General features: G+C 54.8%; 1 protein-coding gene across 1 annotated transcript in view; it reads right to left on the bottom strand.

Moving 5' to 3' along the window:
* ACOT7 (acyl-CoA thioesterase 7) overlaps nt 1-16,532 on the bottom strand; it is a gene marked incomplete at both ends in the record, with an annotated part of 90,202 nt that overhangs the window by 37,178 nt on the left and 36,492 nt on the right. Inside the window, one exon of the mRNA XM_082833352.1 lies at nt 10,634-10,720. Coding sequence (XP_082689478.1) covers nt 10,634-10,720 — 87 coding nt within the window. The remainder of the gene's footprint in view (nt 1-10,633; nt 10,721-16,532) is intronic.

Below are 16,532 nucleotides of genomic sequence, written 5' to 3'. Positions count from 1 at the left end.
AGTGGTTAAGAATCCGCCTGGCAACGCAGAGGACCCGGGTTCGATCGCTGGTCCAGGAAGATCCCACATGCCGTGGAGCAACTAAGCCCGTGTGCCACAACTACTGAGCCCACGCGCCACAACTGCTGAGCCTGTGCTCTAGAGCCCGCGAGCCACAACTACGGAGCCCGCACGCCTACAGCCTGTGCTCCGCAACAAGAGAAGCCATCGCGATGAGAAGTCCGCGCACCGCAACCAAGACCCAACGCAGCCAAAAATAAAAAATAAAAAAAAATTTTAAAGTGCAGGTAGAGGTTCCACGAGGGACTTCACTGTTACTAAATATACTGCAGGATCCAAAGCATGTGCTAGCCAGGATGGGCTCTGAGCCCAGGGCACACGGGGTGGGGTGGGGGAATGCGAGCAGCTGGCTGAGCTCCTGCTGCCTGCTGCCCCGTCAGCCCGGTGTGGCGCCCCCAGACCATCACATCACGTGACACGGAAGCTGGCACACGGTGGGGACACGCCTTATGGTCCCCGTGTCCTGACCAATTCAGAACCTGACACACAGCGCTCAGAAATGGCTGCAAGTGAGTAAGTGAATCGGGGACCAAAGGAACGCTGAATCGACCCCAGGAAGCAGCTCCAATAGCGAGTCACAGGGCCCAAACTTGGGTAACAATCACAGTGAGTCCAGGTGAGGCCAGGAAAAGCCAGGTGAGCTGCTAGGGGATGTGTCTGATGACAAAATCACTATTCATCTCACACGTGAAGAGACAGCCCCCTGCCGACCCCAAGAGCCAGCAACAAATCTGAGCTGGGAGACCAGGGAGAGAACTGCGATTGGCTGAGACCCACAGGAAACAAGTGGTTACAGAGATGGCTCCTGGACTGAGGCCCTGGCCTCCCAGGGCCCGGGTCAGGAGGCACACATGACCCCACCACACGAGTCTACTATCAGATGATAGCCCGAATTGGGGCTGATCCCAGGTAGTGGGACAGTGATATACGGGCAGCTGGTGACAAGGCTGAGGAGGAATCCCAGCACTGAGGGACAGGAGGTCTGCTCCACAAGGAGAGGAGTTCCAGACAGGTCCCACCTGGACCATCTCCGCCCACCTCCGTTATCTCTACCTCCCGGGGACCACGGTGGGGTCAGTGGGAAGTGACAGCAAGGTAGATTTTAGGGCTCACTACACGGAAAAAGTTTCTGGGGGAAAAACAAACTTGTGCAGAACTCAAGTGTTTGGCCTTCTACAGGCGGGGCTCCCGGACCCCCGCTTTGTGTGCGGGTAGCACGGGGTCAGCGGTGGAAGCAGAAATCTGTGCCCGCGGCTCCCGGCGGCCCTGAGTCTGTTCTCACAAACGCGACGGAGAAGCGTGAAGCATAACCGGGTCCTCTGGGGTCCTGTGCACAAAGTGGACTCTGGCAGCTACTTAGAGGGAAAGGAACTGAACTCTTAAAACCGAGATTACAGGCACCTCAGAGACATTGCGAGCTCGGTTCCAGACCCCTGCAATACAGGGAATTTAGAAATAGAGTTGGTCAAACAAATTTTTTGGTTTCCCAGTGCATATAGAAGTTATGTTTCTACTACACTGTAGTCTATTAAGTGTGCAATAGCATTATGTCTAAAAAAGCAATGTACATACCTTAAATAAAAAAGAATTTATTGCTAAAAAATGCTAACCATCATCTGGGCTTTCAGTGAGTTGTAATCTTTTTGCAACAGCAACTGTTGCAACCAAAGTCACTGATCTTGGGTCACCATAACAAATACAAGAATAATGAAAAAATTTGAAATATTCCAAGAATTACCAAAATGTGACACGGAGACATGAAGGGAGCAAATACTGTTGGAAAACGGGTGCTGGACAGAGTTGCTCAATGGAGAGTTGCCACAAGCCTTCAATTTGTTAAAAAAAAAAAAAAAAAAAATCTGTGAAGCGCAATAAAGTGAAGCTTTTTCAATAAAACAAGGTCTGCCTGTATAATAAAATGTTGATTACGAGCCCTCTTCCCTCTTCCCGGCGAGGAACAACCCTGGACCCATCGCTGCATGGGTCCGGGCTGAGACATTCTTGTTCTCTGTTGCTAAGAGAAAATGGCCCTTGCAGAAAACAGACGATAAAATCCACATAATCTCATCCCGTTATGACATTTGTAAAGAAAGACTGTTATCACAAAATACCCTTATCTATGATGGTAGACACAAGACATTACAAGCAATGTGTCCACTGAGAAAAATAAATTTTGTTTAAAAACAGAAACAACCAGAAACCCAGCTGCCTGGTTTGTAACTGCCCTTCCTCTTACTTTGCCCAGCCGGGCCCTCTGTCCTGCCAGAGGGAGACACCAGCCCTCTTTGACACTGGAAGTCACCTTCTCCCCTTCACTTTTTTACGCTTTAATTAAAAATATCAAGTATCCGAGTTTTCTCAAAAAATGCCTCGGGCTTCCCTGGTGGCGCAGTGGTTGAGAGTCCGCCTGCCGATGCAGGGGACACGGGTTCGTGCCCCGGTCCGGGAAGATCCCACGTGCCGCGGAGCGGCTGGGCCCGTGAGCCACGGCCGCTGAGCCTGCGCGTTCGGAGCCTGTGCTCCGCAACGGGAGAGGCCACAACAGCGAGAGGCCCGCGTACCGCCAAAAAAAAAAAAAAAAAAAGCCTCTTTCCAGGTTCCCACTGAAAAACCTCATCAATTCATTCCTATTTAGATACAATAGGTGCCGCTGACGATGGGAAAAGAACTTTGGCAAATTAGTCTGTCGTGAGCTGCTCTTATTACCCGAGATTCGCCATTTAAAAGATGACAACAAAACTGTAGGATTTGTTGCCCTTGGATACTACGTTCATTTCAGGAATTATGGGAAGGAAAAAAGTAAGACTTGCCTGGCCACTAACATACAGATAAACATCGGGTACCGGAGACATTTTGGAATCTAACACTTAACTGCTTACAGGTTTGCTTTTGGTTTTGTTTTTAAAGTACCGACAACACGTTGACCGGCTTAAAAATAGAGGCTGAATTTTCTTTTCCCGGGCCTGCCTGGCTGACCGTGTAGCGCGCCTGCTGCAAACCCAAAGCAGCCGTTGGCAGCTCAGAGCCCCGCGCCACCGACTGCGCTGTGGGGGGCGATTCGTGATGCCCCCATTTCTATATTTAGTCCCAGCTGAAGGGGTGTGGGTGCCGGCCTCCTATATTAAGAAAACGATAGTAAGTTCATCTTATTTTAAGTAGCCCACCGTTTGGAAATTACAGGGGGAGTTATCCTAAGAGCCGGTTGAGCGACAGCCTCCCGAGACTTGTCTGGCTTCTCCCCCTTCAGGTTCCAAATGTACTTGCAGGTCTCTGGGAACCGGGACCAAGGGCAGAGGAATATTAATTAAGGTAGCTAATAAAGGTTGTTTTTGGAAATTAATGCACAGTGAGTGAGGATGATTGGTTTCTAATGACAAATGTCAAAGGTGGGATCTGGCGGAGGCCTCAGGCACAGCTGGATGCGGCTCCCCCCGCCCCGGGGCAGCGCAGGCCCAGGGAGCCGGGGTGGGGTGGGGGTGGGGGCTGCCCGGCCACGAGGCCACGGTCTTACTTCTGTATCAGGGAACTGCAGAAGGTCACAATTAAGTTTGCTTACTGCTGTTTGAGAATCAATGCCTTCCCTGTTTTGAACAGGCAACAGGGGAAGTAGGGCACACGTGTTCCTGCCCCAAATGCCATGGAGAGCAGGGAAAGGTGGCGGTGGTTACGCACGAGCCCCTACCAGTGGGACGTGGTGGCCTCGCCGGAGTCCACACGAGGCAAGGTCACGCCTTTGACAGCCCACAACCACTCTGGAGGGCGTCAGTTTCCTCCCAGGAGTCCAGGCTGCAGGCAGGGGTGAGGCTAACACAGAAGAATTCACGCTCCTGACGCTGAGCAGGAAAGACACCGTTAGGGGACGTCTGTGCCCCTAGTGATCGCAACCAAAGGGGAAGCAAAAGCTGACTAACGGGGCACCACAACCCCAAGCACCGGTCCGTTCGTAGGGAAGGACGTGCGCAGGCTGTAGAGCCGGCTGGGTTTCTCAGGTGAGATGCTTTGCAGCTCGGGAAGCAGAGGGGCCAGGAGCCTCACACGTCCCCAGCTGCTCAGGGGACCAGTGCGGGCAGGAGGAAACCAGTTCCGGGATGGGTGTCAGCAGGCCCTTTGGGCGGGGAGGCAGCAAGCTCACGGGCAGCTCATAGCGCCTGGGGCTTCAGGGCTGTAACCAGACCCCAGCTCCCGCCCTTCCATCCAGATGGACAGGAAGCTGCTCTCTGGAGTCTTCGCGGCAGAGAACGGTATTTTCAGAAACAAGGATTCTTGGAAAGTGAGAACTGGAAGGAACGGGGGCTATCGCCTAACACAACTCAGCCTCGCGATGAAGAAACGGGGGCCCACACTGGCCTTCACGCCCTCACCTCTTGACCCCATGAGACCAGAATCTCCTTGAAAGGAGGAAACACGGCTTCCTGGCCTCCCTGCTTCGTCCCTGGCCACAGGTTGGACACGCACTCTAGCACGCAGCAGGGGCTCCAACGAAACGAGGTCACAGAGCTGGAGAGGAGCGTCTGTGCCTCCTTCTGCATTTTTCTGTGAAATCGGTTCCTCCTCCAGGTGCAGAGGACCGCTTTTTCATAACTGCCCCACGAAACCCGAGCAGACACGAGCGTCTGTGCAGGGGTCGCACGCCTCGCCTCGCCTCCCAGACCTCCTTCGCTTGGCGGGGGCTCCTCTCAGCCCGCGTGCCCCCTGCCACCCCGGGGCTGCCGTTTCTGCCTCCCCCTCTTCCTTCAGGTCCCGCGAGGTCCCCCGGCCTCGGGATCCTGGGGCAGTTGTGTGTGTGTCCCCTTGGCAGCTGGACGCTCGTGTGCAGGACGTGCTGCAGGAGCACTTCTGTCTCTGGACGTCTCAGGCGGCGCAGTGACTGCGTCCCCGAGCCCCCCACGGGGCTGGCACACGGGAGGGGCTGCCAGATGCTGAGTCAGGGGCTGTCCTCACGTGTCCTCTGGGGGGCTGACCTGCTGTTGCCCCCGTCAGTTCTGGGGCCCCTCTGCTCACTCAGGGACCGTCTTCTCTCTCTCATCTTCACTCTCTCTGGTCCCTTCACTCAGCATGTGGCCCGTCTACACCGTAGGGAAGGGATCCGTCCAGGCCTGGGGAGCAAGCAGGCCGGGGTGGGGGCCGTTTTACAGGGGGTGGTCAGGAAAGCCCTCTCCTTTTCTCCAGGGACCAGAAGACAGAGAGAGGGATCTGCGCAGCTGTTTGGGGACCACAACCCCGGCAGAGGGACCAGCAGGCGGAGGGCCCGCAGGTGGAGGTGACCTCCCGCCACCGCGTCCCAGGAACCCGAGGAGCAGAGCCCAGCAGCTGACACGGTGGGGCGGGAGGCGTGTGGCGGAGACGGGTCATGGAGGCCTTGGGAGCGGAGAAGCGGCACGAGCGGAAGGCTGGGCTTCTGCTTGGAGTCAGACGGGAGCCAGCGAGGGGGCTGAGCAGGCCCGGCTTGACCTGCCTTTGGCTCTGAGTGGACCAGGGAGGCTGCTGGGCTGCTCCTGGTCACGGAACTCGGACCAGGTGTGAGGCCATTTCCACAGTAACGCGCATGTCCTGGAGGCGATGGTGGAGGTGGCGAGAACTCAGGTTCTGACGTTTTGAACGTAGAGCCCGAAGGACTGGCTGACGGATGAGACAGAGCCTTGAAGTGAGACTGAGTTCCGGAGGACCGCAGGCATTCTGGCTCGACAAGCAGAAGGGTGGCCTGGCCGCCACCACAGGGGGAGCAGTGGAGCTCCGTGCCGGACATCAAGTCGGAGAGGCCCGTCCCGAAGGAGCAGCTAGAGTCAGGAGCCGCTGGCTGGCCTAGGCTGGTGTGAGACACAGGAGTCCCGGGGTGGGCGGGGGGGAGTGCAGGGGCGAGGATGGGGCCCCGGGTACCCGATGCCGGGCAGGACAGGAAGGAAGGCGGAACGGCACAGGGACTGAAGGGGTGGCAGCGGGCGGAGGAGAGCAGGGAAGGGCGATCCTGGGCCTTGGGAAGGAGGTGGCAGGGTGGAGGGGAGCCGGCTGAACTGTGAGGGCCAGACCCGCCCACCGGCTTTGGGTCAGAAATGACTTTGACAGGAGGCACGGGTTGCAGCAGGCTCCAGGGAGGACCCTGAGAGGGACTGGACTCGGGGGACGGGAGGGATGGAGTGCAGACACCCCAGGGCGCCGAGCAGAAAGCGCGGTGCTGGGGGTGGGGAGAGGGGGTCAGGCAGACAGACACGCGTCCCGTGCAGGAGCGTGGGCACCACAGGGCACCGTGAAGCACAGGGCAGAGCCTGTCCTATGAGTGGGCCCAACCCGGCAACTCAGTCTGAGGACATGGGAGCCACATGCCCAGCTGGATGTACGGCCCGTGATTCTAACAGAGAAAAGCTGCCAATGGCTCAGGACATGGCCACCGGGCAGCGTCACCTCAAACCGTCTTTCCAAAAGATTTCTTTCATTCACTCAATGGCCGTTCACCGAGCTCCTTCTCTGCAGAGCACCACGGGAGACAGGCAAGGGACAGGGGGACGTCCAGGAGACGAGCGCCTGAGAAAACCACAACCAGCACGGGGGGCAGGACGAGAGAGGCCGTGGCGTGGAGCGGGGTGAAGGGCGTGCAGCTGCCTGGGAGGGAGGGGCTCAGGGGGCACCAGGAGGGCGTGGGATTTGGGATGGGCAGGCGGACGGCGCCAGGTGGGAAGAACAGGGTGAACAAAGACACCGAGGCAGGAGAGCAAGAGGCACGTTGAGGGGAAGAAAGGCACAGGCTGAGCGCAGGGAGCCGTGAGCCGCGAGGCAGCAGGGGCCCACGGCTAAGAGCCACGCACACCACGGGCAGAGCTGGCGCGCCCCCATCACTGGGGTCCCCCCTCTGATCTGGCCCTCACGGCCAGATGGGTCTTGGCAAAGCACAGTGGTCCCGGCTTTGGGGAGCACGCTTCCTTTCACATGCTGAATTAAGCCCTCTTTCTTAGCGGGTCACACTGTCACTCCCTGGTGACTTCACTATCCCCCAAAGGGCCCTGCCCTGACCCACGGGCCGCCACTAAACATCTTGTGGCCATGAGCTCCCAGGGCTGCGTGTGACCCTCCCTTAGGACTGTCACCCATCTGTCCCCAAACAGCAACACCCCCTCTCGGGCTGGGAAACCCACGCGGAAACAGCCGACAGAGGGCCGGGCGAGGAGAGTCCCCCAGGAAAGAAATCAGAGCAAAGGACATCTCAGGAACCAACGCGGGAGAAGGGAACGCCATCTTCAAGAAGATGAATCAAAGGCGCAGACACAAAACCCGTGCCCCCTTTTCATCAAATTATGGAAAAGTCCTGTTTCATGATCCGAGTTAAAATTCACTGACACAAAACACACCTTAGGAAACAAACAGACCTGCAAACAAAAACAATGAAAAGAAGTTTTTCTATTTCAGGCAAGCCTTTTTTATTATTATTCATTTTATATGCTGCTACCTTACTGAATTTTTAATTCTTTGAGTTACTTTTATCACTGAATCTCTGGGGTTCTCCAGGTATGTTACTGCGCCATCTGCAAAGCCAGATAGCTTTACTTCTTTTCTGCCACTTCCTGTGCCTTTATTTTTTTCCTCCTGTTTTACTGCAGCGGCTAAAATCTCCAAAACAACTAGGGTCCCTTGCCTTACTCCTAACCTCAGGGGACGATCCTCTGGGCTCCCCTCTGAGTAAGATGCTCACTCTAGGGCTTTTATCATGTTCGGGAAGTAAAATCAATTCCTACTCCGAGTGTTTTTATCAAGGATGGGTGCCCGGGTGAGTGACTGTGGCAAGAACCTAAACAGCCCCGCAGATAGCTGCTGGGTCACCCCTTTCAGCCGACCACGGGGGAGGGGAGAGCGGAGGAGAAATGGCCTTTTCTGGGCTGAGATCCCAGAACTACCAAGAGGAGAAAGAGAAGACTGCACATTGATTCATGCAGGACTCAGAAGGCAGAAGCCAAAAGCCCGGCCAGCGCTTCTGCACAGAGGCCCTGAAATTCAGAACCACGGAGAAGCAGCCAGCCCGCCTTCCCACACAGCAAAACGAGGGCCCTCTGCTCACTCCCTGCGTCTTTTCTATCCCCTCGATGAATTATCGGAGGCTCTGTCCCTGCAGCCAGGAAAGGAGGGAAGACCCAGCATCTGACAGGAGTCCTGGATTCCATCTGTGATTTCCAACCCTTCCTACTACATCTCTCACCAGTTCAGCGTTGCCAAGATCTGTGTTGTGTGTGTGTTTTTTAAGTGGCCGGTAGGAGCCTGTCCTCAAGATGAAGACTATCCCATGTGTGAAAATCACAGAAAACAGGACAGGGAGGAGGTTTTCAAAGACCCATACGCAGTGCAGAATTACTGAATAAAAGCCAAATTAGCACCCATCTCAGTTCACCGTTTCCTCCTGCTATTGGCATCTACTGATTTACAGTTTACAGGAGACTTTCATTCAAATGACCTAGACACCATTCTTGCCGACAGTATTCTCTCTACAGGAAGATACAATAAAATCACAGGGCTCGGTGTTTCCAGTCCGGTATTTATTTTGTTCCTTCACGCCTGGTGAGTTATGAGGCACTATAAGAAGTGATTAGGTTTGGTAAGATTATTAGGCATGGTTTTCAAATCATGAGCACAAAACCCCTACTAAAATAGGCACTAAACATTGTAAAGCCATTGTAGACGCTTCTTTAACACGCGTTAAAAAACGCGCTTGTTTTAAATGCAGCCGCACAGCCTCCGTAAATGAGCACGATGTGCTGTAGGTTTCTAGGGGATTCCAACAATTCCCTCGCTTCCTGCATTTCACGGACGCCTCTCAGCATGTGAGGAAAGATCGGACTGAAGAGTATAAACTTTTTGCCAAGGAGACAGTGATGATGGAAATGCCACATTTAGTGAACTTCCAACATCTGGATGAAATAAGCAAAACTTCTAGCATAGAGTTTCACAAATTTCAGGTAGAGCGGAGCTCTGTGAGGCTCAAAGACAGTTCTTAGCAGTTACAGAAGCCCGGCCTTTGGCTGGCAAGGGCTGGCAAAGAACAAGAAGGCTGGTAAGGCCACGGCTGCTCTCAGAGAAGAAAGATACCCTGATTGTCACAACATTCACGGGGCTGGAAAGCACCCTTTGTTGTAAAGTAGAGCTTCCCTTAGGTAGGACTAAGTTAATCATATCTAAGGGCGTCGCGAGCAGTGTTTAGTTGAAAGAGGAAAATAATCATGAAATTGAAAAAAGAAATACACAGAAGAGGATTAGTTAAAAAAAGAAACAGACTTGAAAAATATATCTCAGGGGCTTCCCTGGTGGCACAGTGGTTGAGAGTCCGCCTGCCGATGCAGGGGACGCGGGTTCGTGCCCCGGTCCGGGAAGATCCTACATGCCACGGAGCGGCTGGGCCCGTGAGCCATGGCCGCTGAGCCTGCGTATCCGGAGCCTGTGCTCCGAAACGGGAGAAGCCACAGCAGTGGGAGGCCCGTGTACGGCAAAGAAAAAAAAAATCTCAGATCAGGGCCCATTCTCTGATTCTGACAGGTCCAGGGCCCCTCATCCCAAGCTTTTCAACCCAAGCCTGACCTGTGCCTCTTGTTCACGGAAGAAGCTTCTGCAAAGCACCTCTCTGGCTCTGTGTGAAACCCTGGAGCCAACACAAAGAATAAGACTGAGCCCTGCTCCTGAGGCATCCCCTGGTAGAAGTATCAGAGTAATCCTGCACAGAGTGGTACCACTGGAACTGGGTTTTGAAGGATCAATAGGAATTTTCAAGAGTGGAGAAGCAAGGAGAACCTGGCATTCCAGGCCACTGGAAATGAAGAGTGCAGACAAACGGCACGTGCAAGTTCCAGTCATGCCTGGGGGACGATGAATTGCTCGGTGCCCCCAGAGGAGCGGTGCCCGCACTCCACCACCCACACAACTTCTGCTAACGTCTAAACCACTTAAGAACATTTCCCCTTATGTTTTTCTTTAAAACGACTTGTTTTTTAAAGTTTACTTTGACCTCATCTGAGATGATAATATCCATTAAATTACGGGTTTGATGTGCTACTTATATTTTCCCTAAATCACACAAAAAAATAATTACACACTGTTAAAGTAAAAAGTGTCCCTCTGTGAGCCTGGAGCTAAGTCCTCTTGTGTTCCAGCCGTGGTTCCCAAGCTGGGAACTTCAAGGCCTGTATTTTCTGAGGTGGAATCTGATTAAAGGAAGAAACACATGCAAACGCCAGAGGCAAAAACATGCTGAATTAAGCCCTCTTTCTTAGCGGGTCACACTGTCACTCCCTGGTGACTTCACTATCCCCCAAAGGGCCCTGCCCTGACCCACGGGCCGCCACTAAACATCTTGTGGCCATGAGCTCCCAGGGCTGCGTGTGACCCTCCCTTAGGACTGTCACCCATCTGACTTTCATTCCCAATTTTGAAAACAGGCGCCGACAGGATTTCAGCAATTTATTATGCAACCTCTTAAAAGTTTAAATGTACACTTCATTAAACACAAGAGCCTAAACTGGGTCAGATGGCAGCATGGCCTCCTGGGGGGAATTAACAAGGAACCAGGAGCAGGAAGGGGACAGCAAGAGTCACTGGTCCTTACCTCCGTGCACAAAGCCGTGCAGGGTGCAGTCGGAAGGCCCCACCAGGTGGATCAAGCTGGACTGGCTGTAGCTGACCGTGTTCGGCTCTGGAATCACAAAGGAGAGAGATTAGGCCACGGGACCAATCGATTCCCACGGCCAAAGGGCCCAACAGTGGCGACAGCGCCCTGATGTTCGCAGGGTCACCGAAGGCTTCCCGCTGTCATCACCTTAGGTGGGATTTCTCTAAGGAAAACCGTGGTCTCAAAACGCTCCAGTCCGTGAGGGGGGAAGGCTTTCGAGGATTAATTAGCCACTCTGCTAGTGGGTCAAGACACTACTCCCTGGGGACACCAGTGTCCCCAGCGAGGCCCTGCCCTGACCCCCGAGCAGCCACTGAACACCTCCTGCCTATAAGCCCCCAGGGTTGGTGTGACCCTCGCTTAGGAGACAGTCGCCCACCTGACTGTCATTCTCAAGTTTGTGAACAGGCACTGACCGTATTTTAGCAATTTATTATGCAACTTCTCAAAAGTTTAAATTTCGACTTCATTAAACACAACGGTAGGTGGAGACACGGAACTGGACAGAGACGCCACAGACGTGCATCCCTAGACCTCACCCTGGGACTCCTGCCAGCCCTCAGTCCCGACCTGGCCCCGGACACACTGCACCGAAAGGTGTGCTGGCCTTTCCTCCAGTGTCCCCCGTTCATCTTCCCAGAGCACCAAGTCTCTGGGGGCATCCCTCACCCACGCGGCACTGCTGCTGCTGAAATATCTGTAAGAGGCTGCACTTCAAAAAAAAGATGAGGGCTTCCCTGGTGGTGCAGTGGTTGAGAGTCCGCCTGCCAATGCAGGGGACACGGGTTTCTGCCCCGGTCCGGGAGGATCCCACATGCCGCGGAGCGGCTGGGCCCGTGAGCCATGGCCGCTGAGCCTGCCCGTCCGGAGCCTGTGCTCCGCAACGGGAGAGGCCACAGCAGTGAGAGGCCCGCGTACCGCAAAAAAAAAAAAAAAAAAAAGATGAAATAAAGCCCCATCTCCAGAAACCGATACTATCCCTCGACACAGACTCTTCCAACGGGGTGGGTCTTCTGAGCAGACCCCACTGCTGTGCCTGCTTCCACCTTCCCAAAGCCTTCCGGGAGGGATGATGCCCGTTTGTTTCCTGCCCGGACAGCTGGCACTCAGAAAGGGTAGCCCCTTCCTGCCCCAGCAAGACCAAGCTGCCGAGGAAGCCAGCCTGCCGGCCCCCGAACAGCTGGGACAGCCTGCAGGTGAAGAAAGGTCCTTCCTGTCTCCGGCGGTGGACAGAAGTCTGTGCAGGAAGTAACGCTGCTCAGGAGCCAGAAGGGGCGCCAACCCAGAGGTCGGGGCCTGGGTCTCTTAAGTGCCGACAGTTGCCTCCGAGACTTTTTCTGATGCTTCTCCACGTGGGATCTCAGACTGTGTGGTTGCCTGAAGGGGTCACGAAGTGGGAAAAACTGGAGTTCCGGTGAGCTGGGGCCTTAAGGATTGACTTCCAAACTCAAGGTATTTTCTATTTGTTCTCAAGCCTCATGGCTTAGAGAGGTTTAGACTCAAGCTCTGAGCTCGCGTGTGAAGTGCCGTCTGCTCTGAGAAGCCCCTACGGGAAGGACTCAAGCATCTCGGGACGCTCTCAGCCGGAAGGGCCCTCGGCTGTGTCAGAAGCAATGAAGCGGCTGCAGCCTGGGGTGCGGGGTGGGATGGGGGGAGGGGTCTCTCATTATTACCCACAGTCAGTTCCCACCTCCGGGGGTTCTGGCGACCGGCCTGCTTCCATGGCTCAGTGTGACTGGCAGAGGCGGGCGCCAGCCACCACAGGAGGTCCCAGATCCCCCCTCGGGTGAACCCTCAAGCTGGGGATGTCGGAAGCAGCAGCCTGTCGCGGCATCAGGAGCTGGTGGTCAGCAGCTGAGTGGAGAACTCCGTCCCGAGAGGCCACAGTCTGAGGACTCGGCCGTCCAGCCCACCCACCCGCGTGTGGGCCCCGTGGGAGCAGGTGTGCAAGGATGCTATCTAAAACCAGCCAACAGATGACACAGATGACTCCAAAGGCTCTGGGAGGGGAGCTCCAGGGTCCCCTGGCATCCCCGGGGATGCAGACGACCGGAGGGAGGAGATGCTTCCTCTCTCAGCTGCCTCCCAGGCCCCGGGGCGTCCAGAATGGCCTGGACCATCCGAGACCATCTGGGCCTCGGGTAATGTGGCTGGACACGCTGCGCGGGATGAGAAGGGAGGCCCTGAGAAGGCGTCCAGAACTCTGCCCTGCCCGGTTCCTAATTTCACTCCAAGTGGAGAAGACGCACCCGAAACCCTCCTTGTGCTCAGGAAGTGCGGGTAACAGCCCCGGCCAGTCAAGGGTGCACCCAGGGCCACGCCTACTCTGGCCTCGGGGCTTCAGATGGCCTGGGAAGACGGGGTGGAGGGGCACAGCCCAAGGGCCACAGAGGATGCCAGCGAAGTCCCTCTGCCACCACAGCCATCAGAGAAACACTCCAGGCCAGCGCTGCCAGCCCACGACACCCCTGATCTCCAAGGACTGTCTCCCTTGGGCCTCTCTCTTCAAAGGATAAACAGGCCCCCAGAGCCACGGGGTGCCCTCCTATGCCTTCTTTGCTTTGGGTCCCACTCATAGAAGACATCCAAGTAGCCACTTTACAGCACGAATGCAAACGAAAAGCCTCAAGCCTGGCCTGCTCTCAGGAGCTGCTCTGACCAGCTGAGAGGTTTGTGTGTGCACGATGACAAAAGAGTTTTTAAAAATTTCCAACAATGGAACAACCTAAGTGTCCATCATCGGATGAATGGATAAAGAAGATGTGGCACATATATACAATGGAATATTACTCAGCCATAAAAAGAGACGAAATTGAGCTATTTGTAATGAGGTGGATAGACCTAGAGTCTGTCATACAGAGTGAAGTAAGTCAGAAAGAGAGAGACAAATACCGTATGCTAACACATATATATGGAATTTAAAAAAAAAAAATGTCATGAAAAACCTAGGGGTGAAACAGGAATAAAGACACAGACTTACTAGAGAATGGACTTGAGGCTATGGGGAGGGGGAAGGGTAAACGGTGACAAAGCGATAAAGAGGCATGGACATATATACACTACCAAACGTAAGGTAGATAGCTAGTGGGAAGCAGCCGCATAGCACAGAGAGATCAGCTCGGTGCTTTGTGACTGCCTGGAGGGGTGGGATAGGGAGGGTGGGAGGGAGGGAGACGCAAGCGGGAAGAGATATGGGAATATATGTATATATATAACTGATTCATTTTGTTGTGAAGCTGAAACTAACATACCATTGTAAAGCAATTATACTCCAATAAAGATGTTAAAAAAAAAATTTCCAACAATGGAAATAGCATACAAAAATCTTTGTCATGTCAACTATCTACTTATTCGAATGACAAGCCACTTGAAATGACTACGACAACCTGGTCAAAGAGATGCCCCCCACCGTTCTGCAGTCATGTTTAAAGTATCAGTTAAGCCGTGTCTAATGATTCAGTGTGCTTGGAACTGGCACTGATGAGCTTCCAACGAGAGAAAACACCACAATTCTGATGGGAAAAAAAAAAATACACCTACGCACCCAACACCCAGGTCCTCCTTCCCTGGGCCGTGGCCTGTAACTCAACGGGGCTCTGCAGGGTGGGACCGTGTCTGTGGGTTCACAGCCCCTGGATCAGGCACTTCCTGTCCTCAGTGGCCTTTCCCCCGTTCTTCACGTCCTGTTTCTTAGGGGAACTACAGGGAAACGTGAAGAGGATCTTCGAAGTTCAAGGTCAAGGCACAGACACCTGGGGCTTATCCGTGATCGCTGCCAGCACTGCCTTAACGAATGGATGGTGGGGCTGGACAGGATTCCAGGTCGCTGTCCTTGAGGGTGAGGTGTACCACGTGTGACCAGAAGACAGGACTGGGCAGCCCCTCTCCTCACCCTCCCCCGTGCACGGCTGGACCACGTTTCCCAGCCGCTGCACGGCTGCTCTCCTGCCACAGGAGAGTGAGTGGAAGTGCTGCATCCAGGCCCAAGCCGTCAAAACGCCCGAGAGGGGAGCCTCCCTGCTCTTTCCCCTCCCGAGGTGCCCCGAGAGCTACCTGATAAAAGGTGCGGAGCTACAGGACCAAAGGGCCTGAATCCCGAGTCCCCACCTCCTGGAGGAGATCCCCCGATTAGGAGTTCACAGGAAATAAACCTCTACTGAGTTATTAGGAGCTAGGATTTTAGAGTGTAAGCAGCTACAATGACCTTGACTAATGCAGCGTCTAATCTTTGAACCTGCGATTTCAAAATGAGGTCCAGAACCTGAGTTAGGTGCCCAGGGCAGCCAGAGACGAGCACAGAACTCCCTCTTCCGTGCTTGCAGCCGACGAACCTGAGGCACAGAAGGGCTAAGTCCCCAGGGCGCAGAGCTGGGATCCAAGCCCAGAGGTCCGGCTCCAGACCCTGTATTCCTCCTCCTGCCTCCCCAACGCCCCCCAGGTCAAGTGCTGCTGGGAGCGGGGTGACGGGGCCTGGCCAGACCCTGGGGAGAAGGCTCTCCCACCCAGCGCAAGCCCCTAACGGGCACCAAGCACTCTTAGGGGCGGCTCCGGGCTGATCAGCCTGCGGGGGTGGCCGGGCACTGGCTGACCTCAGGGAGGCAGGGTCCAGGGCCTGAGCAGGAATGAGGGGTGGGTGTGACTCACCAAGACCCCGGCTGTCCCGGTAGTGGGGACCGGACTTAGAGGTGAACACTGCTTCAAACACAAAGGCCGGGGAAGAGGCAGGGCTGGTTTTTTAAGATTTATTTTTTATTTACTTATTTATTTTATTTACTTTTGGCTGCGTCGGGTTTTAGTTGCAGCACACAGGACCTTCGTTGAGGCATGCGGGCTCTTCGTTGTGGTGCGCGGGCTTCTCTCTAGTTGTGGCGTGCGGGTTTTCTCTTCTCTAGTTAACGGCACGCGGGTCCAAGAGCGCGCGAGCTCAGTAGTTGTGGCGCGCGGGCTTAGCTGCCCCGTGGCATGTGGGATCTTAGTTCCCTGACCAGGGATCAAACCCGCGTCCCCTGCATTGGAAGGCGGATTCTTTACCACTGGACCCCCAGGGAAGCCCCAGGGCTGATTTTGTCATAAACCCAACAGCTCCCAGAAAGAAGGTGGGTCACGTGGCCAAACAGTCCCACACGGTTAGGGCTGGGCAACTAATGGCCGTGGGTTGGAGGGTTCAGCGTAATTGTATCTTGTCTCATCAGATGGAGAAAACAACAAGAAGAATTGGGCCTGTAGAGAACTCCCAGACTCTCTGAAAAGACACCTGAAAGAGGAGGTTGGCCCCTTGTGGGGATTGCTAGGCAACAGCCACAGAGGCTGAAATGTGATTCTGGTTTCAAAAGTAACAGGGAGCAGCAGGTCCAGAGGGCCTTGCCGGCGCGGGGCGGGTGGCAACTCTCGGGCCAAGTCTGCCTCATCAGGGCGGGGCGGGGGTCCTCCCAGGAAGGGGGAGAGTGTTAGAAGACCCCAGTGACAAGAGCACACTGTAGTATTCAAAAAGTCCAGAGAATGGATATGTGACTTCCTTAAGAAGTGGTTAAAAGCCAGTCCCTATTGCTGAGAAAGATGCGGTTTTTTTGTTTGTTTGTTTTGCGGTACGCGGGCCTCTCCCGTTGCGGAGCACAGGCTCCGACGCGCAGGCTCAGTGGCCATGGCTCACGGGCCCAGCCGCTCCGCGGCGTGTGGGATCTTCCCGGACCGGGGCACGAACCTGTGTCCCCTGCATCGGCAGGCGGACTCTCAACCACTGCGCCACCAGGGAAGCCCAAAGCTGCGCTTTTATTAGGGCCAGAAAAGGAAACAATAAAAGCTTGTAAAAACCTATCAAGAAACCTTGAGATTGAGA

Source organism: Leucopleurus acutus (genome assembly GCF_964270905.1).
Source record: "Leucopleurus acutus genome assembly, chromosome: 2".
Lineage (NCBI taxonomy): Eukaryota > Metazoa > Chordata > Mammalia > Artiodactyla > Delphinidae > Leucopleurus > Leucopleurus acutus.
Note: the sequence above shows the minus strand (reverse complement) of the source record. Positions and strands in the feature narration are given on the sequence as shown.